The sequence below is a fragment of the Macadamia integrifolia genome, unplaced genomic scaffold (assembly GCF_013358625.1).
Source record: "Macadamia integrifolia cultivar HAES 741 unplaced genomic scaffold, SCU_Mint_v3 scaffold741, whole genome shotgun sequence".
Taxonomy (NCBI): Eukaryota; Viridiplantae; Streptophyta; class Magnoliopsida; order Proteales; family Proteaceae; genus Macadamia; species Macadamia integrifolia.
Genome location: NW_024870529.1, coordinates 74,830 through 101,582, shown reverse-complemented (window position 1 = coordinate 101,582; position 26,753 = coordinate 74,830). Strand labels below are relative to the sequence as shown.

Below are 26,753 nucleotides of genomic sequence, written 5' to 3'. Positions count from 1 at the left end.
TAGTTGGTCAAACAAATCATCAATACGTGGCAATGGATACCGGTTCTTAATGGTTAGCTTATTTAATTCCTAGTAATCAATGCACATACGCAAGTTGTCATCCTTCTTCTTGACAAACAATACTGGGGCACCCCAAGGTGAAACACTTGGGTGAATAAACCCCATCTCCAATAATTCTTGCAACTACGTCTGTAACTCCCTCAATTCAACTGGTGCCATCCTGTATGGAGCTTCTCCAGGAATCAAGTCTATGGCAAATTCCAACTCTCTATCAGGCGGTAGCTGCATCAGATCATCTAGAAAGACTTCGGAAAATTCTTTAACCACCTCTACCTCTTCTAGAGGTCTAACCTTTCCATCAACATCAAGTACTAATGCTAAGTAACCCTGACATCCACTTTCCAACAGCTTTATCGCTTGAGGAGCGGAGATGAAGACCTTTCTAGCCCATTTTATTTTATCTGCTTGGTATACCAGTTCTTTCCCTTCATCATTTGTCACCCTAATTAGTTTTTCGGCATACATCACATTTGCTCGATGGGCCGACAACCAATTCATGCCCAGTATAATATCAAAATTCTATATGTTGAATTTTATGAGTTGTGCATCCAATTTCGTTCCACTGATTTCAACTGGGCATGGCCCATACACCTCCTTCAACTATGTAATTTTTTCTGTAGGCATACTAACAATCATCTCATGAACTAGTGTCCTGGGCAACATACCAAGTTTCTTAGCAAATCTCTTAGATATGAACGACTGTGTAGCTCTTGAATCAAAGAAGACATAGGTCAGTATACCCGATATAGGTAGAACACCTAGTGCAACAATGCATATAAGTATAGCAGGTTATCACAATTTAGCATAAGGAAAATCTTAAATTAAAATGTACCTACTACAACTTCTGTGCTGGCCTCAGCTTCCTCAGCTGATAAGGCAAACATTCTTCCTTGCGGTTGATTCCCCCGAGTTAAGGGAGGTCTATGCATAGAGGGCTGATTGGATGGTAAGGCTGGTCTGACTCGACAGTCTTTGGCAAAATGCCCATAAGAGTGGCAATTAAAGCAACGACTCTGTGACACCGAAACTGAGGCAGGGACCCTTTGTACTTGACCTGATGTAGATAGGGGACGGGGTGGCCTTGTGACTATAGGGCTGTTTGTATGCAGGCCTAGAACTATACGACCCATGGTATACCTTGGATAAGTTGCCCATATCTAGAAATGGATTAGCCCTCTTCCACAATCCAGGTGTGAGGGATTGTTCTCCCTTCTGCTTATCTTCCATTGTTTTAGCCTTTTGCAAAATCTGACCATAATCTGTCAAATCTAAGACCTCGAGCACTGACCCAATAGATGCCCTTAATCTCTTAAGAAACCTTACAGCCTTTTCCTCAGTTGACCTCATATGCTTAGGGACAAAATGGAACAAGCTTTCAAACTGCTGCTGATACTCAAGGATAGTCTTATTCCCTTGAGTCAAGGCCATGGATTCCGTCTCTTTACAGTCTCTGAAGCTATGAGGGTAATGGTTTGCCAAAAACAACTCCTTGAACTGCTGCTATGTGGGTTCCGGATGTGCGAAAAACAATATAGGCTTAGAGGATTTCCATCAAGAGTTGGCTTCATTTTTGAGTTGCTGTCCTGCACAAATAAGCTTCTGTGCCTCAGTGCACTCAACTACCTCAAATATCTTTTCCAGCTCTTGAATCCACTGGTCCGGCTCTAGAGGATCACTCCCCACTTTAGAGAATACAGGTGCTAATTTCCTCTTGAAAGATCCCACTACCCTTGTCGTACTATTCGTCGATGGGTAATTGGGTGCATAAACCAGGTAGTAAGGGTACAGAGGGGGCACCATATATGGAGGAGTTCCGAGTGGTGGAATTGGAGATGTACTTCCTGCTTGCTCACGTGGTGTTGTACCAAGTGGTGCTCCTCCAGTTTATTGTCCCATACTAGACCCTACAGGTGGGTCTTGTGGAGTAATTATCCGAGGATTTTGATCGGGTTGAGGAAGGTCTAACTGTTGCTATATAGTAGCCATGAATGCCTACTACTACTAGAGCACTTGTTACTGGAAGGCTTGTTGTGACTACTGGACTATGGTCGCAACATCACTCGAAGTGATGATAGGTGGAGGATCCGGAAGTGTAGTCACAGGTGGGTCCCTTTGTGCCACACCCTGGTTAAGGGTTTTTTGAGGTTGTGGAAGTGGGGTTTGCCCCACAGAGTGGGACCTTCAAGGATTTGGTGGTCGACCGATAAGACGAGGACCACGTGAGGTGCCTCAAGCACTGCTATCGGATCTAGTGTGTACCATCGTGTCCTTGCACCTGGATCATACCATACACAAAACATTAGTTAAGTACCTTAGAATTTACATAAGCACATAATCATTTCCCATTCTATGACATAGCCCACGAAATCAATTTCACTTTATGGTTCGCACACTCTTAGATTGACCTTAAACTTTCAATCTAGCTATGTAATCATATGCCAAAACACGGGGTATTGTAGTGTATGATGTTTTACATCCAGCCACAGTTTAGCCCCGAGGGTACTGTGCTAGTGCTTCGACAAGTAGGACGGTGGTCCTGCTCATTTTTTTTCCTTTATTATTGTTAATAATGTATTATTATTATATATATATATATATATTTTTCTTCAAAATTGGAAATCTCTCTCTCATTCCTTGCACTTCAATGTCATAATAGAATTTTTTTCATATTCTTGGTTGCTCACCCTCTTGTTTACTTCATTTGTCATGCATCATTCTTACTTATCACTATTTCTTCTCTTTTCTTATTAGGATGTCTTCTTGCAAGGGCAAGGAACCCGCATCCTCTTCTAATAGACATAGGGCCATAACTTCAAAAAGGAAAGGTGTAGGGACTAGTTCCTCAGGTATTCGCACAAGACAACAAGGACATGCCCCCATAGATCTTCTAGACTATGATGAGAGACTCTTCCGGAGTATGAGGGCAAGAATGAATTGGCAGGCCTTCCTAAAAAGGTCTGTAATGATGGAAAAAATTGTGGTAGCTTGTGATTTCAACAAGATTCAACTACAGGAGAGATTTACTGCACTGGGTTGGCAGTCCATCCTTAATATTGACTGCCCAGGCTATGAACACCTTGTTCGAAGATTTTATTGTAATTTGGAGGTCTCTTACTAGTATGGGGAGTACTCAATCACCAGCATGGTGAAAGGGTTGAACATTCATTTAACTGTGGACACTCTTGCTAGTATTTTAGATATGTCATCAGTTGGGCATCAATTCTATAGCCCCCCAAGGAGTAAGCCCGTGAGCCCATCTTTAAGTTTGGAGATGCAGGACCACATTTACGAAACCATTAGTGGCAGTAAGGTGCGTCCAGATTCTGAGGCAACATACAACCCGGAGGCTCGTGTATTTACTCGCTTGGTTTAGTTTAATTTTCTCCCTAGTGGTGGTCATAGGAACCAAGTGAGCTTTATGGCAGCTTACATAGCTTTCTGCATTTACAAGGCCTTGGAGGGAGGTGCTAAGCATTTATGCTTGCCCTACATCATGCTTAAGGCTATGGAGCATCATGCCACACATCCTGAGGACAGAGGTTTCCCATATGGTATGACCCGCACCAGGGTTTTTGAGTCCTTTGGGGTGGACTTGAGTGGTGAGGAGGGAAAGACTCCAGCGGACAAATTTAGCAGGGAAAACCTACGCATGACGGGTCTCCAAGCTCTTATAAATGTACCTCAGAGGGCAGGAGCTCAAGGAGGCAAGAACAGGAGGATGTCCATATGGAGGAGGAGGACGAGGATTATGTTCCTCAATTCGAGGAGGAGGACTTTCTGGATGAGGATATCCCCGAGGAGGAGCCTCTTGATCTGAGAGATGCTGATCCTGACTTTGTTAGGGCTACAGACCCACAGCATAAACAATGACGCATTTGACTTTGAGAGCACGATGACCAGCATGAGGGCCTTAAAAGATAGGCAAGATCAGCTTTTGAGAAGACTAGATGAGAGTACTACTAGAGAGGAAAATATCTTAGAAAGGCACGCTACATTATAGAATTCCTTCCTAAGATTGTGCAAGGATTTGAACACAATGTCCAATGCTATTTCAGCGGACTTTACCCGACTTCAGAGGGATGTGCAACTAGTGAATGCGATGTTTGATTACTATGACCGTCAGCTCAATGTTAGATCGAGACCTAGGAAGGATGGAGTGGTAGAGCTAGATGATGACGAGGTCTCTTAGGACTTAGTATGCCTATCCTAATCAGCTTTTTAGTTGTCTCTATATTGTTTATATGTTTGTGGTGGGCTATTTTTTTTTTTAACTTTTCTCTGTAATTTGGACTTGCTAGTATGGTGTTATGATGTTTTTGGTGACTTTTGGTTAGTTTTGTCAGCTTGATAAATTTATTGTAATTTGGTTGTAACAACGTTAGTTAGCCTTTGTTGATTATGCTTATTCGTATATGTATGTTTTCTATCAGATGCTTATATTGAAAATTTTGAGAAATATTGTTTTAGCGTTGTTATGTTGTCGAAATTTTGTTAAATCCGTACTCGATGGTTTATGCAATCAAATAACAAATCTTTTATTTATTCCAAGCAAACTTTCTCTCATGCATGCCATGAAATGCAATAAATAAATACAATCGTTTTTTTTTTTTTGGCTTTTAATTCTTTAAAGTGTTTTTACATTTATCCAATCCCATTTCTTATTATAGATTTTAAGGGGTCTAAATGGTATGCTGTGAGTGGATAGAGCATCACGCTCTGATACCACCACTGTCACACCCCGTTCACACAGAACCTGACTGATGACCAAGTTAACTCCGGTTAACCCGAAACCTACCAGGATCATCAGATACAGTACCACACCACAACATACCCACATCTAAGATAAGTGTTCAAAAGTTCAACAGAAGACTTAAATTACCTGTAAATATCCCTAATATACTTGGTACCCAAATTGTAGTATATAGCTAAGTACATATGGGCCCGCAGGCATGATATTTACACAAAAAGAATAACAATTTACATATCAAGTACACAAAGGGGAGGTCATCAAAAATCAAAAAGCGAAATCCTGTACGGTGTCATTACTACGGCCCCGCAACATGGCCCTCGCACATGCAATCAGCACTGTGCTCATACTCCTCAAGGACTCACCAATCCTCAATAGAAAACTCGCCTGTGGGGCCTGATTCATGATCTTTAGGCGGGTGACTAGCAAAATCATCTAAAAGAAGTGTGCACGTAGGGTGAGCTCACTAGCTCAGTAAGTGAGAAAAAAGACCATACATCCATATGCACTATATGCAATGCAATTCATTTTAATCTTATCCACCTAAACAACATTACTAAGTCTTAGGTTATGTGCTACTCACAACCACAGTGTGTGTATGCCCTATGTACGAGTTGCGAACTCTATCCCACGATACGCTCATAGGGTTTTCGGAGAAGGCCCACTGTGAGTACTCAGAAAAGTAAAGCATGCTGACCAGCGGCTCTCAACATAAAAGTAAATGACAGAAATGTAAAGGTGCTAACCCCAGTAATTTAAAAGCAGTACGATTGGCCCTCTTGAATATACCACTATGGTTGCCGACTATCCTAATGACTAGCCAGGCGTATGTCTAACCGCCACAATGACCCGATAATCGTGACCACAACTTCCCCCAAGTGATAACCCAACACCTTAACCCCTGTTGGGAAGGGTCATAGCACAGGGAATGATAATCCTAAACCGTATGCTCCTATATGACAAAGTACGATTGTATAGTGCCACCACGTCCCATACCATGGGCCACCAATGCACTCATTTCCAAACCGACTATAGCGTCTAGTCTAATAATGCATCATGCACATTAATCCAACCATTCATCACATAAGAACATCAATCGTTTAGCATTGAGAATGTAAAGCACAACACACATATCATAAATCATTTGTTTAGAATGCACAAGCAATGCGTGCGAATGGCATTTGAGGATGACTAATCTACACATAATTTACATGATGACATGGCTAGTCTAGATACAATTTAATGATGTAAAAACACGTCTTAAAATAAAGTCAAATGTCCTCTCCCCACTTACTTGTTAGGTACAAAAGCTCACGTTCGGTACGGGTGAGATGCGGGGTGAGAAATGTAAATTTTTAGTGGAACCTATCATAAGAGAATGAGGTTAGCATTTCACCACCTTGGGTTCAAAACTAAAGAGATTTGATATTTAAATCATGTTTAAAATCATAAAAGAAGGTTGCCCGCCCGTTTTGGGCCGATTTGGGCTAAAAGATCTGACTGGTGGGCCAACAGGTGGGCCAGACAACCCATCGGTCTTCACCCACCGGTTGAACATGCTAGTCAGATAGCCCACCGGTCCTTGCCCAACTATTGGAATTAAGGTTCTGCCCCAACAGGCGGGCCCCTACATGTGGGTGGGTTCGCCCGCCGGTCTTCGCCCACCTGTTGGTGCAAAAATTGGTTTTCTCTTTTAAAACACTCATCAACCTTGGGAAAACCAAATGGGGCTGTTTCAGTCACATTTTTCACACATCTAAGGTCTCATAAGATGATTTTAACCTAGATCTAAGTTAGATTTAAGGATTGAAAAACAATCTTACCTTCTTTGCTTAAAAAATCTTCCAAAACCTCAAAATCATCTCTTAAACTCAAGAAATCACCAGTACTTCTCAAATCTTGCAAACACTTATTTAAAACCTTCAAAATCAACACATAAACCATCTATTAAACCTTAGATTCATCATCTCAAGTGGGATTAACAAGATCTCAAGGAAGTCTACCCAAATCAAGGGTTTCACTTGGGGTTTTGTGAAAGTTTAAGAAGTATAACCTTCACTCACCTCAAATCGTAGGTCTCGTATTGGGGATCACTTTTTCGGTGCCGGAATGAGAAGATCAAACCTCGACGTCGCTTAAAATCATTTCTTCCTCTTTTTTCTTTTCCTTTCTTCTTCTTCGTTCTCTTTTCTTCCTTTCTTTTCTCTCTTCTTTACTTTTCTCATCCACTCTTTAATGCATTAAATGATAAAAGGGAAAAAAAACAATAAGTACTATTTATATTAGAGAATATCTAGTAACCACATGGGTGGGTCACACTGGTGGGTGGGTTCGCCCACTTGTGACCGCCCACCTGTTGGTCAAAACTTAGCCAAACAATTGAGATTTCGATAGAATTCGACTCTCAGCATGTATCTCACTCTCGGCACCAGATATATAATACGTATACACTTTAAGATACGGCTACATACCACCATTACCCGTACATGGTCTTATGATACGTGCATGTACACGGCTTGGGTACACCCATCTCCTTTGGCACTGACTCGGACTTGTCTGGCCAACCTGTGTTCAAAGTCACCCTTGCCATCATGGTCCATAGGGAACCCTCCTTAACCCTCTCTAGTTCGGGTCCTGCATGGTTAAACCGGGTCAACCGTGTAAGTAAACCAGGTTTTAAAAGTAGGGTATCACACTATACAATAAAAAATTATAAAAAAAAATTAAATACCAACAAGTAGCCTTAAATTCTAATATAAAAATTCAGGGTTAATTTCAGGTCGGGTTGAGCAAAGTTGGGCTGGGCTGAGGGCTCAGCCCCTGTCCAAGCCCAACCCAACCCTAGGTTTTCAACCCTAAACCACCTCTCAGGGTCAAAAAATTTGTCCAAGGCCTCTTCAAGCTCAGGGTTGGCCAGGTTGGATTCGGATTATCAGGTCCAAACTTTCACCCCTGTCTGCACATTGGATTTACACTTTTTCTCATTGAAAAAAAAAAAAAAAAAGACTTAGCGCAATGAGGCATAAAGTCGAACAGGTGTTACCAGTTCTCGGACTTGGCCCCTTTCGTGGAACACAATCAAGTGAGCCTTGCGTCTTGGCACTGTTTTGCACCCGAGAGCACCGAGGCCCACATGTACTGCTGTGTTGCCCCATTGCCCCATGGCCAAGCCTTGCTTGATGCTCAATTATGGAGCTTGTTGAGTGTGCAATGAGAGGATTCTGGTGCCCCATGGCTGCATGGCCATAGCGATGTCCCATGCTGAGTTGCGCTTGGCCCAGAGACTTGCAACCATGATGCCGCAAGGCCATTCGTTCATACCATGTGAGCTCTTGTGGCTTTGCCACGCCTGCAAATGAGCCAAGTTGGGCTGCTGTCCTAGCCATGTGATGCCTCAACCTTCAGCCACAAAAAATAAAAATTGACTGCTGCTAGTTGCGTTGCGAGCTACTTTGGCAGTAACGCCAGCTGACCAACTTTCGTGGTAGGATTGACAAAGTCTCTATTTCCTCTAATTTATTACACACGCTAAGTCATAAATCCCTGTCTACTTCCCTTCATGGACCATTCATTTGATCTGACTTTTACTGCTAACAAACAAAAGCAACCAATTCAATATCTTAATATAGAAAGAAGGCAGATTATTTACAAATTCTAGAAAACAGAGGAAAAAGCACCAAAGGAGAGCAGAAAAATAACAGGTATACAATGTTCGTCAAGTTCGTGGTGCTGTTCCTTCTTCTTTGGGGATCTATAGCGTCACAGCTAAATGATATTGGTTTCACCTACAATGGATTTGGAGGAGTTAACATGGGCTTGGACGGCTTAGCCCAGATTACAGACAATGGCCTCCTACTGCTGGTAAACACCACTAAACAACAGATGGGTCATGCCTTCTACCCTCATCCACTCCACTTCATGAGTTCATCTACAGGTAGTGTTTTCTCCTTCTCCACTACTTTTGTATTTGCCATGTTCACTCAGTTCACTTCAATTGGAGGTACTGCAATGGCGTTCGTGATGGCACCCTCAAAAAAGTTCCCAGGTGCTTCACCAGCAGGTTATATCGGACTCTTCAACATCACCACCGTCGGCAATTCATCGAACCATGTCATCGCGGTTGAAATGGATACCATCAAAAGTCCGGAATTCAATGACATCGATGGAAACCATGTTGGTATAGATATCAACGACTTGAAATCTGCTCAATCTGCTCCAGCTTCTTATTTTAGTGATCAAGAGAATCGATATGTGAACCTCACCCTCTTCAGTGGACAAGCTATGCAACTTTGGGTGGAATATTCTGGTCCTCAAAAGCAACTTAATGTGACTTTAGCTTCAATTGATGTCCCTAAACCAACGATCCCTCTCTTGTCCTTGAACATTGATCTCTCTCCAATCGTCGTAGATCCTATGTTTGTGGGCTTCTCTTCTGCTACTCACACCTTCGATGTACACAATTATGTGTTGGGTTGGAGTTTTAAGATGAACGGGAAAGCCAAAGAACTAACACTCTCACAGCTTCCTAAGCTTCCTCGTTTCGGACCTAAAAAGAAATCTAAAATGTTCAGTGTTGGAGTACCTGTGATTGTTGTTACTTTGCTGTTAGTCTTCATCTTCATCATCCAATTTATAGTTAAAACGAAGAAAAAGTTTGCTGAAGTGCTTGAGGATTGGGAATCGGAGTATAGACCTCACAGGTTCAAATATAGAGATCTCTATATTGCCACCAAAGGGTTTAAGAACAATGAGCTTCTTGGAACTGGTGGCTTTGGTCGGGTCTACAGAGGTGTACTACCCAGATCCAAAGCCGAAGTTGCGGTGAAGAGAGTATCATACAATTCTACACAGGGGGAAAGAGAATTTGTTGCTGAAATCGTGAGTATTGGTAAATTGCGGAACCGGAACATAGTACCACTCTTGGGCTATTGCCGACGTAAAGGAGAGCTCTTTCTAGTCTATGATTTCATGCCCAATGGGAGTCTAGACAAATTCCTCTTCGATCAAACAACGATAGGGAAGATGCTCAATTGGAATCAAAGATTTAGAATCATCAAAAGTGTCGCAGCCGCGTTGTTATATCTACATGAAGAATGGGAAAAAATAGTGGTTCATAGAGATGTGAAGTCTAGCAATGTCTTAATTGACAAGGAGTTCAATGGAAGATTAGGAGATTTTGGGCTTGCAAGATTATATGATCATGGAACTGTTCCTCAAACCACCCATGTCATGGGGACGCTAGGTTATCTTGCACCAGAACTTTGTAGAAATGGAAAAGCAAATCCCAGTGTGGATGTGTTTGCATTTGGGATTTTTTTGCTTGAAGTTGCTTGTGGTAGGAGGCCTATAGAGCCACAAGCATCAAAAGAGTGTGTGTTGTTGGTGGATTGGGTGCTCTCAAGTTGGGGTAAGGGAATGATTCTAGATACTGTGGATCGAAAACTGGGAATGAATTATGAAGTGGAGGAAATAGAGTTGGTGTTAAAACTTGGATTGCTTTGTTCTCACTCAATTCCAAATGCAAGGCCCTACATGCGACAAGTTGTGCGGTACTTGGAGGGGGAGGTCCCTCTATCGGACATAACATTGCTTGGTCTAAGCACAACCACAAATGACAAAACTTTGGTCAGTCTTGGGAGCACTGTGACTCGGTCATCTTCTGTTGTTGCAGAATCTGTACTCTCTGGTGGCCGATGATATTCTATTTTGGTAATTCTCTATTTTAATTCAGGTTTTTATCAGATTTAAATTGAGATCGTGCGTCATTAATAGCTTCTCTTTTTCTGTATTTATAATTACGTAGCCCCCCGCCAGGTTAGGTTAATTAAATTTGTTTTAGTATGTTTTGAGGGTAGAAGACCCTAATTGGTCGCATGGCGCTGTAACTTTTATTTCCATCTTATGTTTAGGCCTTTTAGAGTAAATTTTATATCTTTTCTCTAAGGTTTGGATCATCTTAGGCTTGGTATTAGTGATCGGTAATTACTTGAATTTAATCTCCATAATTACATGAAAACTCTCTCTCTGTCTCTCTCTCTCTTCCCACATAGGTATCGTTCACCACCGATATCGATATGGACCGGCTATATCAGGCCAGATCCGACTATTTTGTCCCAAAAATTTCAATCAGCTAAAATACCCTCAATCACAACGATACGATTACTCAAAGAAAAACCAAAAGGTAATTTCAGTAGACAATAAGTGGGTTCTCACTTTAAGGTTTAAGCAGCGCTATCAGGGCATAAAAAAATTTGTTTGCAAGATTTAGAACGAGGGGGACTTAGGCCCGTTTGATTTTGTTTTCAGAGCATGTTTTTCCGTTTTTCTGTGGTCAGAAACGGAAAAACACCCCAAAAACCATTTGGTTTTTTTGTTTCATTTCAATTGTTTTTAGAAATAGAAAAAGAAATTTTATGCCTATTTCTGTGTTTAGAAACAAGAATGGAGAAACAAGTCAAACTAGCTTGTTTTTCTGTTTCTAGAAACAAGTGGAAGGGACAAAATTATAAAAAACTTGGTACTTCACTCGATCTACCTCAAACCCAATACCAACTCATTGTTAAAACTGTTCACTATCCAGATGCGACGATTCTAATCTGGTTGTGTGAAGCTTACAATTTTGGATTACCTTCATCTTTCTGAAACTCTTCTCAACGAAACATACCTGCAACTCCAACGTCATGCCTTCACTCGTGAATTGTGTACCTACAACATCATGCCTTCACTCGTGTCTTGAACACAATTTCACTATTCAAAATGTTCCGGGAAACAGAAAAATCATATTTTTTTTTTGCAATTTCAAAAGTCGTTTCTTATCACAGAAACAGAAAAAACCATTTTTATTGTTTCTAGACACAGAAACAGTAGAAACAAAACCAAACGGGCCCTTAGTGCTAAGCCAATGTAGAAGTTTGGACGGATAGTCAAGAAGTAGTAGATTGGTTAATACAGGGAACAAGTGGTGACCTTGGGAAAATTTCACTTCATTTCACTTTGTGACATTTCTAACTTACTAAAGAGTTTTGATCCCGTATATATAGTTAAAAACGACAGCCATTTGGGTTAGCCTTAAATCCCACTCCCTTAATGCCTCCACTTTTAGTTCGAAACTTGTCTCCAACCTTATCCCCGTTTCAGCCCCTTAATCGCATCATAACCTTCCAAAAAACTAATCTTTCCATTATCTGATTCCAAGAATGTGGAGGTTGCCCAAATCCCTAACTCGGACTTTTCTTAACAGCACAGCCATTAAAAACTTTTTTTTTTTACAACAGGTATCCAGGCCTTCCGCTTGAAAACAGTGAAAAACACTAAACACCTTTGTATGAATGATTCTAAAGAAATAAGAAGAGTCAAAATCAGAACCACACGTTTCCTGAGGTGAAGATCTCTTGTCAACTTGACTACCCCTTAGGATTTTAAAACCATCCTCTTGACTCCTAATAACCTAAATCTTAACCCTGTAACTGACCCGAATGCTGAACCAATTTCGACCTCATTACCTATCCATATTGTTTCTTCCATACCCGACTCAAATGTTAAAACCAAAATCGAAACCAGCTTTGCCAACGCCACGGACCCCACCCCTCAAGCCGACTCCCTTTCTAATGTTCCAAAATCGATTCGAGCACAGATTCAACCCCTCCTCTCGCCAGCTTTATCACATGTTCTCCACCATCCCATCCCAATGCCATTGGAGGTCGTCCTTTTCCCCCATCAAGATTCCAACAATTGAACTCTCCTTCCCCTTATTAAATCTACCAATATTACATAGCAAAGTGACAAGTAAGATGATGTAACACCTCGTCTCAAGATTCAATAATAAAATATATTTTATGTTAAATCTTAGGTTCTTTTTGGTATCAATTTTTTTTTACCTATTTAAGTAAAATCATTAATGAAAACCATTTTTTTTTTTATCAAAACATAATTTTTTTTTTTGCTAATAGTCAGCAATGGATTTTCATTAAAAATGGGGAAAGAATGATTACAGAAGAAGACCTATTACATCGCTAATCCACCTTCGGCATGGCCATCAGCAGAAATAGTAATCCAATAAAATTAAATTACACAAATAGATATCTCGGTTGTCGCTGAAAGTCCCAGTTCAAATCATAGTTTATAAACTAAGGAGCTGTGATCCAAATAGTAGAAGTTTTAGTTTTTGCAGCATGTTTTGCTAGTGTATCTGCCACAACATTTATCTCTATATAACAATGCGAGATTCTCCATATTATATTATCTACATACTTTTTGAGAAACCATCATTTTTGTTCATAACTCCATGGAATCACTCGGTTTCGAATACAACTCACCACTGATTGAGAGTCACTTTCGATCCATAACTTATCCACCTTTTTATCACTAACAATTTGTAAACTACTGAAGAAAACTGAGAGTTCTACCATATAGTTTGTCCCGATGCCTACATATTGCGCAAAGCTTCCTAAAGGATTACCCTCCTCATCTTGCATTACTCCACCTGCACCTGAACATCCTGGATTTCCAAACGAACATCCATCAATATTTAGCTTATAATATCCCAAAGGAGAAGAATTCCAAAAAATCTCTATTATATTTTTTTTAGAGGCCTAGCAATCACCACCATCAGTTTCTTGGAAAGAAGGAGTCCTGCTACTAAGGATATTTGCATTGCAACTTGGGAAGAGAAATCCTGAAGATCATGAAGAATTGCTGCCACCACATAAGATGTTGATTTTTTTTTTTTTTTTTTAAATTCTTCTATTTCTCGCTGTCCATATGTGGTAAGGAACGACGATTGATAGAGGAAGCCACATCTTACCACAATAGACCAATCCTATTTTTCTCCTCCACCAGGAGAATAATTCTTCAATTGAAGGAAAGCCACACCATATTTGAGAAAAAAATCCCATGAGGACAGTCCAAATGCTAGTTGCAAAGTTGCACTCCAAGAGCAGATTGTTGCAAGATTCCTCATTTGGTAAAATGGTTTGGTAACTACTTGATAAAAATGGTTTTTTTGTGAAAAATAATTTGGTATCTCTATGTGCAAAATGGTTTTTTGAAGAAATATGTCAAGAGATTCCCTTCACCCATCTTCCTTACAACTCTCTTTCTCGACTTTGGCCTCAAGATAAGGGGGCAAGGGGCTTGGATTTCTAATTATAAAGTAAATGACTACTTTACCCCCTCCATATTAGGACTTTAAGCACTTGTTCATTAAACTTCAACGTAAAAATAACTGAAAATCAATTTTAGCCAAAACACATAAATGACTCTTGATATCTTTTTGGTTTTTGTGTTTTATCAATTTTTTTAGGGTAATTTATAGCACTCCCCCTAGAGAATGCTAGTATTATAGAAACACCCTCTGCTTAATATCAAATTGCATTCAGACCCCCTGCCTTCAGTCTCTGTTAAATGATGCTATGAAATGACGCTTTAATCCTTTTGAGTAGAATACATAACTGTAACCCATTTTACATTAACCCAAAATTACACCTCTGTGTCCAATTTTTTGTTCAACCGAGAATGGCAGCCAATGCATAGGGATAAAGGAATGCAGAAGAGAAACAATGGCGATTCCTCCAATGGTAGACAAATCTCCGGCACTGAAACGATGGTTCTTCTCTCTCCCTTCGCACAACTTCTTTCCTCAACTTCAAACACTTGAAAAATCCCAAATCCCAATAGTGGAAGCAGATGGATTGGAAAAACTTGAAAAAACAGAGGGAGATAGGAGACTCCATTGATGGTTTTAGATGCTCTTTAGGTGCATAATGCATACAATTAATATGAATCAAAGACGAAATTAGGCATCCCATTATCCCAATTTCCACATGGATTTTTATTCTCATATTTTGGGTTCAATTTCATCACCCATCGGATCATTGCTATTTTTCTTGGTAACAGGATCATCTTTTTCGAAGTAGAGAAATCCGAGAGAGAGGGGGGAGGCACAGGCAAGATCTTGATCGATTGGTTCCATGAATTATGCTCACGAAAGAATCGAAGAACATAGACTTTTTAATTAATAGCTTCGAACACCAAATACTCTATTTTTAAAGAATGAAATGATTTACAAAAAGAGGAGCAAAGAGATATGCAATTTTTTTATTTTATTTTTCTGAATTCCTTCGTTCATAGGTATTGAATTCATTACCTAATACCTGCATTACTTGGCATTAGGTTTAAATAGTGCGAATGAAATAGAGACTTCACAAAACAGAAACCATGTCAGTATCGTCGCTCAGTGGATTTGAGGTTTAGGGGTTAGGGTTCGATAGAGAAGAAGAAGGGGTTAGGGTTCGATAGAGAAGAGATGAAGAAAGGGGTTAGGGTTTGACAGAGAAGAGAAAAAGAACACACCTATAGTAGCACGTCGCCGATTAATGGCCACTTGATTGTTACCGGTTAATGGCCGCTCGATCGCCGCTCGGTGACCCGTTAGAACTCAAGTTTGAGGAATTAGGGTTTCAGAAGATTTGGGGTTAGGGGGTGTGTGTTTGTAAATGAGGGTAATATCGGTACTACAACATTTTGAAGGTTAACATGGTATTTGTTTAAAAAAAAAAAAAGTTGCTGATGTCAGCGTTTGAGGTATATTCTGTAACAGAGACTGACAGTAAGGGGTTTGAACAAACTTTGGTATTAAACAAGGGGTATTCCTATAATATTGATATTATCTAGGGGGTGGCCCTGCAAATTATCGTTTAAATTTAGGGTAATTTACAGGCCACCCGCTGGAGAATGCCACAATTATAAGAACACCCGCTCTGTTTCAGAAATTAGACTCAGACCCCTTACTGTCAGTCACTATTAAGTGAAGAGTTAAAATGACCGTTATACCCATATAATAAGCCCCATACCCAATATCCCCATCTCCAAATCGATACCTAATATACCTTCACATTAAGAGCACCGATGATCACTCTCCATGAAGAGCAACGGCAGTGGCGACGGACGGTGTCAAACAGCAACTAGCAATGAAGGTTTCTTCTTCCTCCTCAGCTTCTAGAGTTCAATTCTCTCCCCCTCTCAAACTACTCTTCTTCCTGATTCTCTAAAGTTCAGTAATGGCTGGACAAATGAATCAGTTCTTCTACTATATGGGCTTGATTGCTCTCCTCGTTCTCATTACCTCTCCCCGAGTTTATTCCACTGCTAGATTCTTACGCGATTTATCTTCCCGTTCTCTGGTTCAAAGAACTTCTGATCCACCTCCCACCAATCAACCCAATCATCAAACCTGCAAACAGAGACACTAAAAACAAATCAAAATGAGCAGAGAGACCAAACGGTTAGGTGGCATGCATCCGAGACAAACGGTCTTTCTCGAAATTAAAATTGATGGCAATCCATAAGGATTCAGATATTGGGTCATCTTTTTTTTTTTTTCCTGCTATTTTGGATGTTTAATCGCCAATTGGTTTGAGAAGGTTTTGGGTTTTTTGAAACTCTCAAGGAGGTTTCAAAGGTTGAAGAACCCATATATGGATATTGAAAATTACATGAAAAGAAGAGCGAGAGAAGATTCTGGACATTGAGAATTAGCCGAAACACAAGATTTCAACCCAAGTCGACTGCAATTTTCCAATTTAGAAGAAAAATGGGAAATGGACAAAAGAAAACAAAATTAAAGTCTTTAGAAATCAAAATCAACAAAAATGAGAAAAAGACAGAGTAATACTTTTGCTTGTTTTCTCCGGGGATGCTTCATTTTGTGCAGCAGAGAGAAGTAGAGAGATGGAAAGAGCAAAAGCCCACCTTAGGTTATCTTTCTGCTCATTGATCTGAATACCACTGATAGCAAAGCTTGAAGAAAGAAGTGTCGTTGGTGAAGTTGAGGTTCGTAGAGGTCAAGAATCTTGAAGAGCTTCTACGATGATCGACGGCTGACGCTGATAGCCTCGGCGAAGTTGAAGACTTGGATGGCAGGTTCTACTCAGGTAATAAAAATGTTAATAAAAACAGGGAACAGATGATTCATTTTCTTTTGGTCACCGCAAGTCCCTGCGGGTCGCTGTGAGTCCCTCCACGTCGCTGTTGCCATTGCCGTCGTGATTGTCGATGCTCTGAACGTGAAGGAATCGATTTTGGTTCAGGTACAGAGTATCTATCAGTGTGGGAATCAATGTGGAGATATAAGGTATTTCACATTTAATAAGTGGTATTTAAAAAAATATATAGTAGCTGACATCAGCATATAAGGTATATTATGTAACAGTGACTCACGATAGGAGGTTTAAGTTTAATTTGGTGAAACAAAGAGGGTGTTCTTACAATAGTGGTATTCTCTAGGGGGTGACATTGTAAATTTCATTTTTTTAAATAGACACAAGCTCCATAAATGATATCAAATGTAGCCAAAACCATTTTTGTGAATTAAAAAAAAAAAATGATACCAAAGGTAATTTTTTTAATGGTATTACAGGACTTGGGAGGCGTGGATAGCAAAGGGTTTTTTTTTTTTTTTTTTTCTGGAAAGGAGATAGCAAAGGTAATTGAATTATCCTTATTTACTTAATTTAAGTAAATACCATATGGTCGTTTCTCTATGTATTTGATTATGGGCTTATGATTCATCATTGGGCTTAAGTTTTGGTTTAGGTTGTGTTCGGTAGTCAAGAAAAGAAAAGAAAAAGTACAAAAATTGTATTACTTTCTTGATTTAAGAAATTCTCATTATGCTTGGTATGTCTTGAACCAAGAGAAGATTATCTTTTTGAATTACAAAATTCACCTTGGGAATGTTGAAGTTTAGTTCTCCTACAAAAGGTCTGGCCTAAAACACAAGAAAACACAAACAAATAAAAAGACTTTTCTTTTCTTCTATTGATAGTCACAAAGACATAATTTTTTATTTTCTTACCATTTTCATTTCTTTTCTATTCTTTTCTTTTCTTCTCTTTTCTAGATTCCTTTTTCTTTTCTTCTCTTGGCTATCAAATACAGCCTTAGTGATTATTTTTTTTTTGGGTAAGAGCTTAATGGTTACGTGGATTTTTTTGATAAAAATACTTTGTTAGAAATGATAGAACAACATTCCAGTACAATATGCCCACAAGAAGGGTAAAATGGAAGGTGGAGGGGAGGGGGGAGAAAGTCTTAAGATGGGGTGTTGAGCGGTGGCTGCCCATGAGGTGAGGCATTCCCTTCCTGCAGAATATGATGAAAAGACAAAGCACTGAAGGTCCTAGAAATCTGAAGACAATCGTCGACTATGTGGGCAATGCGCTAAAGGCAGGAGGTGCATCTTCCATTCAACAAGTTTACCACAAGTAGGTTATCTCCTTCCACTATAACTAAGGATAAATGAAGATCGGAAGCCCAAATAATATAAGAAACAGGACTTTGACAATTCTTTCAATAAAATATTATTAAATCAAGAAGGAGAGTATCACTTACAAGTCAAAACGAATATGCAGAATTGTAAATAGAAGTCCTTCAAAAGTGTAGAGTTGAGTCATATAAGAATACTCTCCTTAAAGTATTTGAACGCCATACTTGTATGCAACCGGGTTGACCAACATCTCCACCTCTAAGATAAAACAACTCCCCAATCTCTTAAGGTGCAACTCCAATAAGTGATTGCAATAGAGAAAACCAAAGGTAATACTCAATGTATAATGTGTACAAAATGGTAGTAAATAGAGAGGTTTTTTGTAAAACAGTCACTATTTGTCTTAAGAACAGTCAGAAAAAAGACACTGGCAGAGAACACTTTATCCACAGAGAGGTTTCCAAAAGGGTGTCTTTATATGTACAGGTATATGTCTTAAATACCAATGGGTGTATAGAACTAACGTGGGTGTCTTTCACTTAATTTGAATTTTAAAAATTCAAATTCGAATTTGGTTTAAAAAGATGAGGCAAAAGCAACCCAAGAATCCCCAAACACACAAGATAAGGGAGAGTGCCTCTCTCAAGGGCTTGCACCCTTAAAAAACATTCCCAGATATAGACCCCTCACACCTTTCATCCACTTCCGATGTGGGATTAAACAAACTTGTGAAAAGTTACTTTTAGCTCTCTACTTGTCCTTACCATAGTTAGCAAATTCGGATTCGGGAATTATTCGGACGAAGAATTATTCGGAATAATTCGGACGATTAATTTAAGGATTCGGTCAAAAAAGCGGTCAAAAAATCTTATTGGGGTTTTTTTAAAGAAAAAAAATTGTTTTTTTATTTTTTTTATTTTTTATTTTTGGTTTTTTTTTTTTAAATAATGTTTAAATGGACCGAATAATTTGGTTTAATTCGGATTCGGTCCGAATTATTCGCGATTTATATTCATTTTGGAAAAAGTCGCGAATTTTAAAGAATTTTATTTTTAATTCGGATTCGGTCCGAATTTTTGATAAATTTCGGTTCGGCCGAATAATTCGCGAATTATTCGGCCGAATTGATAACTATGGTCCTTACTAGTGTACAAACAATTTTCAAAAGGTAAAAAGAGGGGAAAAGGTTTTGAACATTATTTGAAACTTTAACTTTACTAAAGTAATATTTTATATTGTATAATATAAAATCCAACAAATAAGAGATTGCCTGAAGGCGAGGGCTTCAACCACTAATGCGAAATTTTCTCCCGTTCCTTTCACAAAGCCGCCAATGAATTGGCCTCTGGAGTTACGGCAAACACACCCAAGAGCATCGTCCATGTTGATTTTGATGCTACCAGATATAGGGGGATTCCAAGAAACCAATCGAGGCAAGGAGTTTTGAGGGTTGTGCTATGGAGGAAAAAAAGCTTTGGCATCAACAAGTGCTCGATGAAGCAACGAAGTCGGAGAGAAACTCTATCGTCTGAAGATCCAACCCCAATAAGAGGTTCAAATGTGCCAACTAGCCCAAACAGAAAAGAGCTTTCAGGAAAGCGTCTTGGTGAGGGCGTGATGTGGAGAAGCAAAATTGATTAAGAAAATCTGTGAGGGAAAGGCTTGGAAATTAGTGAAAACACGGAGAGTAGACCACACATGTTGTGTAACTACAGAGTCGCAGAAAAGGTGTTCCATGGTGAGATGGTGTGTAAAGCATAGATGACATTGAGTTGGTAAGTTGAACACCTAGCGGTTATGTGGATGCTTGGTATAGCTGAGGCCATAAGTCCAAGACTCTTTGTTTATAAATAAGGGACATTTCTTATATTTTGGCTCATATCATTTAGTGGTAAATTTGTAGACTAAAAACACTAGTTAAGGGTACTATGAATATTAATTTGGATAAGTTAGAAATTTCATAGCGGCACCCAAGCCTAAGGAAAATGTGGGAACATGATTTGGTTCAAGTGGGTGATTATTAGTGGCATGAGGACATTTCACTACTTTCAAATTTGAAATAAAAAGGAAAATAAACCAATCACCATTTGATAACGTTTCCGCTGTTTCTGTGTCTAGAAATAGCAGAAACGGCTTTTCAGGTTTCCGGAAACAAAAACGGATTTTTTGGTGTTTGATAAACCTGTTTCTTGAAACTTTTTTTTGCAGATATAATGTCACTAAAAAACCTAATAGTATCATCATATGCCCAAAAGGGAGGGAGGGTTTGGTTGCCTCTTTTTAGGTTTAAATAGTTGAGAGATTTATTAGGCACAACAGTTTTTTTTTTTTTTTTTTTTTTTCTCTCAAATTCGTTTCTACAAAAACAAGTTGGACTTGTTTTCTCAAAGTTGTTTCTAAAATTGTAAATAGACATAAATTTTGATTTATGTTTCTAGAAATGGGTGAAACGGAACAACTTTGTCAAACACTTTTTAAGCTGTTTCTCCATTTCTGGGAACAAGAAAATGCAAAAAGGGCAGAAATGGAACATTGTCAAACGGTGCCCAAGTAGTTGACCTTTCTTCCCATTTGTTCAATGGAGAGAGAGCGAGAGAGAGGAGGTGGAGGAGGAGAGATTGAATGAGGAGGATCAAGTGGTGGATGTGATTCATGGGAAAGAAATCTACTATCAGTTAAATCCTACTTTTGAGTTGAATCTTGACAGGAGAAGGAAGTGTACACGTTAGGCCACTCACACGGGGGTGTTTAGTGATCTTCACTGCTTTCAGTGAAAACTGAATGGTTCTCATTCAACCTCTATATGACCTAGTCCCTGTGGTTGTGGGGTCGATATGGGCCCGTGGAAATAGTCAGGCTAAAGGCCTGGATACCCATCGTTAGCAAAAGAAAAGAAAAAGGAAGTGTACAAGCTTGGACCCAAACCTTAGAGATTTGAGTTCTGAACATAAGAGATGATATGTATACGTTGGATGTTCTATTTTCCATTTCATATGGATGTATGTGTTTTAGGTGTGGAATTATTTAGGCAGCTGTTTTACTCACTGAGTTGTGGTGCTCACCCTATATGTTTTTTCAATAGAACAAGATCAAGGTTGTAGGTTGTTAAGGAGCCTGCAAGTCAATGAAGACTTATATGGAGAAACTGTTTGGACTATTTTGTTTGTCTCCTATTTCATAGGTAGACGTTGTGTAAATATTTATCATGTATGAAATCGAGAGCTTTGGGTTGTAAGTAATATGCCACTAAGAAGTGATCCTAATACTCTGAACTCTATGTATTATTTGAATATTTTATTTCAATGATGAATGTTATGATTTTTTTTATTGAATGTTAATTTTATTCTTTGATCATTTGATCATTGCCCGTGAGGGTATAACCATATTCCATCTATCCATCCATGGGTTGCCTAGATGGCTAGGGCGAATTGGGGATTATGTGGATAGGTACATGATCTCAGGTTTGATTCTTCATTTGTGCATTTGCGATTTAAGTAGAGATCGTGGCGGTGATTTGCTGTGTTAGTCTCCCCGATGATTAGTCGAGGTGCACGTAAGCTGGCCCAGGCACCTTGGTTAAAAAATAATAATAATAATAAATAAATAAATAAATAACCATACTCCATCCCAACTTAGGGTCCTTACAGATGTAACTAGTGAGGTGGCATACAAGTTAATCCTGGCACAAGACTGTAGTGCATGGCACAACCTATTGTCATGCAGTCAGCGAAGGCCAGCCCCAGCAAGTGAGTGTTGTGGGTTGCTCACAAGGCTGCATGCACCTGAGCCAGTAGGCTAGTTGTTGGTGTATGATGTCTTGTATTCCGTCGCAGTTTAATCCAGGGAGTACTGGTGCAGCACCTAGACAGCCAGGACGGCGGTCCCGCTAGCCGGTTAGTGGGTCGTGGGGGTTGCAAGGGGGGCAGGAGGCCCCCTGCACAGCAGGGGGTGTAGGGGGGCGCAGCCCCCCGCTCGAATTTTTTATTTGAGGGCAATTGTAGTTTAATCCGGATTAGGTTGGCAATTGTAATTTGATCCAGATTAGGGTTTTTTCCGCTATATATTTGTAGCGAGGGTTTCTTTCTCTGTAATGCAAGCAATACGGAGAGGTGTGAGGAAGAGCGTTGTAACCCTATTCTCCATTGATAGTGAAGTAGGATCTCATCTCACCGGGGACGTAGGCAACCTTGCCGAACCTCGTAAAATCTGTGTGCATTGTTTGTTTTGTTTTTCCATTTTCTTCTACATCGTTTTAGGGTTGCGTTTCTACACTGGTTTGGTTCATCGAAAAGAAACTATAGTATGGAATTAAGGAAGTTTTTGTCAGTTTGAGTTTCTGGGGGGTTTGCAATTGCATTTATTAAAGAAGTTCATCCACAGGGGCTCTCTATCACTTGATGAAATATGTCTGAAATTACTGACCTTTGATGCTCCATCATGCTTAGGTGTAAGACTATTCAAGGTCTGATTTATACTCTGAATCTAGCTAGGATTATAAAAGAAGTTCTTGGTGGTTTTGACAGATAGCTTTTGATAATGTCTCAAAAAGAATGGTAGAAATCCATGATCAATATGGCCATAGGCAAAAGATCTCTTTCACCGTTGGAGTAAGAAGAATTCCATTACCATTTATTTGATGCAATTCTTATTCCATCACAAACTACAAACTACAAACTTCTAGTGATGAATTCGAAAATACCTTTCCTGTTGTTCATTCAATAGCCTTCAAAACCACGTATTAGTGAAAGAAAAAATTTAAGTTATCAATAATCGATATTAACAGGTTTTTCTATGACATCAGACCTAACTTAACAACGATTATTATTATTATTATTTTTTAAAATTAAGAAAAGAAGGATTATACAATGAGAGAGTGAAACACCATAAACGCTGACAACTACCAAAAACTAGCCCCTGCCACCAGACTTCCAGACTTTTTGGGGATGACTTGGCCGAGTCCATGAAACCCAGAAAGGCCTTGGCTTGCTAGTAAAACAAAACACTAACTACTCTTACACCCCACCCGAAAAAAAAAAAAAAAAAATAAAGATAGAATCAGCGTCCTCCAGAGAGTAGAGAATGTGCAATTGATGATGGTGGAGTCTTTCCACGACTAAAATAAGGACACCAAAAAGAGGCTTCACCAGTATTTTCTGAAGTCAGAAATGGCAGGTCCGGTTGTGGAATCTCTCCCTTCAAATATTGGACAACTTGTCTCATACATGGTCTTGCAATTGGATCGGATTGAGAGCAAAGCAATCCAAGTTTTAACACTAACTCCATTTCCTCCACCTCATTATTCATTTCCAATTTGGGATCCACAGCTTCAAGAATCTTCCCACTATTCCAAATTGAGATCACCCAATCCACCAACTCAATACACTCTTCTGATGCTTGTGGATCGATTGGCCTCCTACCACAAGCCACTTCCAACAAAAAAACCCCAAATGCAAACACATCCACACTAGGATTTGCTTTGCCAGTTGTAGCAAATTCTGGTGCAAGATAACCAAACGTCCCCACCACATGGGTGGTTTTTGGATCCCCTCCATGATCATATAATTTTGCAAGCCCAAAATCTCCCAATCTCCCGTTCATTTCCCTGTCTAACATGACATTACTGGACTTGATGTCTCTGTGAACCACAACTTGTTCCCATTCTTCATGGAGATATAGTAACGCGGATGCCACATTCTTAATTATTTGAAATCTTTGATTCCAACTCAATGTTGTTGATTGATCAAAGAGGAACTTGTCTAGACTTCCATTGGGCATGAAATCATACACTAGAAGGAGCTCTCCTTTACGTCGACAATACCCTAAGAGTGTTACTATATTTCGATGCCGCAATTTACCCATGCTGATGATCTCAGCAATGAATTCCCTCACCCCTTGTGTTGAATCATGTGATACCCTCTTCACTGCAACTTCTACTTTTGAGGTGTGTAACACACCTTTGTAGACTTTACCAAAGCCACCTATACCAAGAAGCTCCTTGTCATGAAATCCTTTGGTTGCGATGTAGAGATCTTTATATTTGAACCTGTGAGGTCCATATTCAAGTTCCCAGTCTTCAAGAACTTCGGCGAATTTCCTCTTCCTTGCTACAATGAATTGAATGATGACGATGGACATGAACACTAAACTAGCACCGATCACTGGAAATCCAATGGTAAAAATTCTAGGCCTTGTTTTAGGTCCCATTCGAGGAAGCTTAGGAAGTTGGGAGAGACAGAGTTCTTTTGCTTGTCCGTTAATCTTAAAGCTCCACCCCAACACATATTGAGGTGTTTTTATGCCAGAAGTAGATGATGAGAAGCCCACGAACATAGGATCTACCATGTACCGTGAAAGATCAATGTTGAAGGACAAGAGTGGTTTGGTTGGTTTAGCAGGGACGGTAGTGGGAGCTAAAGTCACATTAAGTTGCTTCTCTGTACCATCATATTCCACCCAAAGTTGCATGGGGCGTCCACTGTAAAGGTTGAGGTTCACGCGTCTATTTTCCTGATCACTAAAATAAGATGCAGAAGCAGCCTGAACAGATCTCAAACCGTTAATATCAATACCGACGTGGTTATCATCGATATCATTAAACTGTGTGTTTTGGAAGGTATCCAACTCGACTCCAACCACATGGTTGGATGAGTAACCTATGTTAGTGGTGTTGAAGAGGCCAAGATAACTACTTGGGAGAGCTCCAGGGAACCTTCTGGAGGGTGAGATCACAAACACGATTCCAGGACCTCCTAGTGTTGCAAACTCAGAGAACAAGGCGAATATGAAAGTAGTAGAGAAGGAGAAAACATTACCACTTGAAGAATTCATAAAGCAAATCGGCTGGGGATAGAAGGCATGACCCACCTGTGACAACGTGGTGTTTACCAACATTAGGAGACCATTCTCTGTAATCTGGGCTAAGCAATCCAAGCTCATGTTAACTCCTCGAAAGCCATTGTAGGTGAAACCAACATCTTCTTGTTGTGATGCTACAAATCTGCTAAGGAGAAGGAACAACAGCACGTACTTGATGATGAACATTGTTTGCCACTTATTTTTCCTTTGTTCTTCTAACATTTAGTAATTTACTTCTTCTCCTTCTCCTTCTCCTTCTTGTTTAAGACTATTTTGAGGATGCCTTCATCCTTCTTTCTCTCAATACCCTAGCTGTTCACGGAGTCTGGGACCAAGTTAGATGAATAGAATTTAATACGCTTCAAAGAAACTTTGGAACTAAAGTCGTGAGAAATAAATTGAGAATGACTGCTGAAGATAGTCATAAAGACTTTTTTTTGGTAGAAGAGTCATAAAGACTTAGTGGGTCCCGTTAGAGTTTCATATTACATAGCGAAATTCTGACTCTGGCTGTCTCCTATGGTGCTTTCAAGCTTGAAAAACTCTAGGGTGGAAGATTGTTCCTCGATAGTGTTGCATATATTCAGAAATATAGGTAAATGGAGTTAGGATATAAGCATATTTTCGTAGCTTGGTTTCACACTTCCACTTATGTGAGTGGAGTGTGCAATATTATCAGATGGTACTTTTTTTTTTCTCTAAAATATAAGAAAAAACAATGTTTTCAGTAGGGGGCATCGATTTAGTTCTTGGATCGGTATCCGAGAGGATCAGTGCATATCAATCATTTTTGTCCTTTATTTTTCAGAAAAAATATTTTTTTTTTTTACTATTTTACCCTTGAAATGACACGGATAATTGATCCGGATCAATCAAGGATCGGAGATCGAACTCATCTACTACTGATACTATGGCCGATATGATACTGATACTTGAAACCATGGTATGGGAAAGTTAGTGTAGTGCCTACGTCCAAACACAGTAGGGAGCGAAATGACACTATGCCCCTGTGGCCCAGCGGCATGCTGCGCCATAGAGAACCCGCACTTAAAAGGAAAAAAGAAAAAACAGCTATCAATTAAACAAGCCATTCCTTAAATTCTCTTATCAGATGGATTTCTATTCATTGGACAATCCGATTGTTCGTATTCCAAGTTGAGAACCGATTGATGGGGAAGAACCAACCCCATAAAGGCTATTTGGTGTTTTCTGCAAAAGAAGGGAAGGAAAGTGAAATCAGTTTTTGAAAAGTAAAATTATTATAGTAATGATTTTGTTACCTATCTAAATATAATTTTAATTTAATTTCAAAATCAAAAGGATTTGGTTGCAAAGTAAATTGAGATTTAATAATTATCCTTAGAGTTGATTATGCAATCATGTGAGAAAATGAATACAAAAATTCCACTTTAGTATTGATTTTATTTCATTTTTATTACTGCATTTCCCTTGACGTGATAATACATAATTGTAATTTGATCCACATAGATGACTTGAGTGTTAGTTCCCAATGTGATACTTTTTGAATTGGGTAACAATTGAGCGTTTCTTTTACAAAATAATAATAATAATAATAATTATAATTAGTAGGAAAGCCTCATCTATTCTTTTGGACTTTATGAAGAGGACTCATCAAGTCTTATTTCTATCAACTTCCTAGTTTGAATTAAAAATAAAAAAATAAAAAAAAAAAAGAAGAAAAAACCCTCTAGTTTGAATATTATGCTATAAAGTTGGGACTAAGACGGATGAATGGAACTAATTACTTAAGTCATAAGACAAGAGATGACAATGACTTATGACATAGGGTGTGAGTTTTATCCCAAA

The 26,753-nt window shown here is 39.3% G+C and overlaps 2 protein-coding genes across 2 annotated transcripts; one reads left to right on the top strand and one right to left on the bottom strand.

Moving 5' to 3' along the window:
• The first annotated feature begins 8,438 nt into the window (after positions 1–8,438).
• Positions 8,439–10,738, top strand: LOC122069859 (L-type lectin-domain containing receptor kinase IV.1-like). Its single transcript, XM_042633945.1, has one exon. It carries the CDS (start codon positions 8,516–8,518, stop codon positions 10,502–10,504), a length of 1,989 nt encoding a protein of 662 aa, XP_042489879.1. The 5' UTR covers positions 8,439–8,515; the 3' UTR covers positions 10,505–10,738.
• A 12,190-nt stretch (positions 10,739–22,928) lies between these two features.
• Positions 22,929–25,211, bottom strand: LOC122069864 (L-type lectin-domain containing receptor kinase IV.2-like). The gene has a single exon (XM_042633950.1). It carries the CDS (start codon positions 25,146–25,148, stop codon positions 23,127–23,129), a length of 2,022 nt encoding a protein of 673 aa, XP_042489884.1. The 5' UTR covers positions 25,149–25,211; the 3' UTR covers positions 22,929–23,126.
• Positions 25,212–26,753: the final 1,542 nt, after the last annotated feature.

What these genes read in the sequence shown, in the direction of transcription:
- LOC122069859 (XM_042633945.1), top strand. Translation starts at nt 8,516, where the DNA reads ATGTTCGTCAAGTTCGTGGTGCTGTTCCTTCTTCTTTGGGGATCTATA.
- LOC122069864 (XM_042633950.1), bottom strand. Translation starts at nt 25,148, where the DNA reads ATGTTAGAAGAACAAAGGAAAAATAAGTGGCAAACAATGTTCATCATC.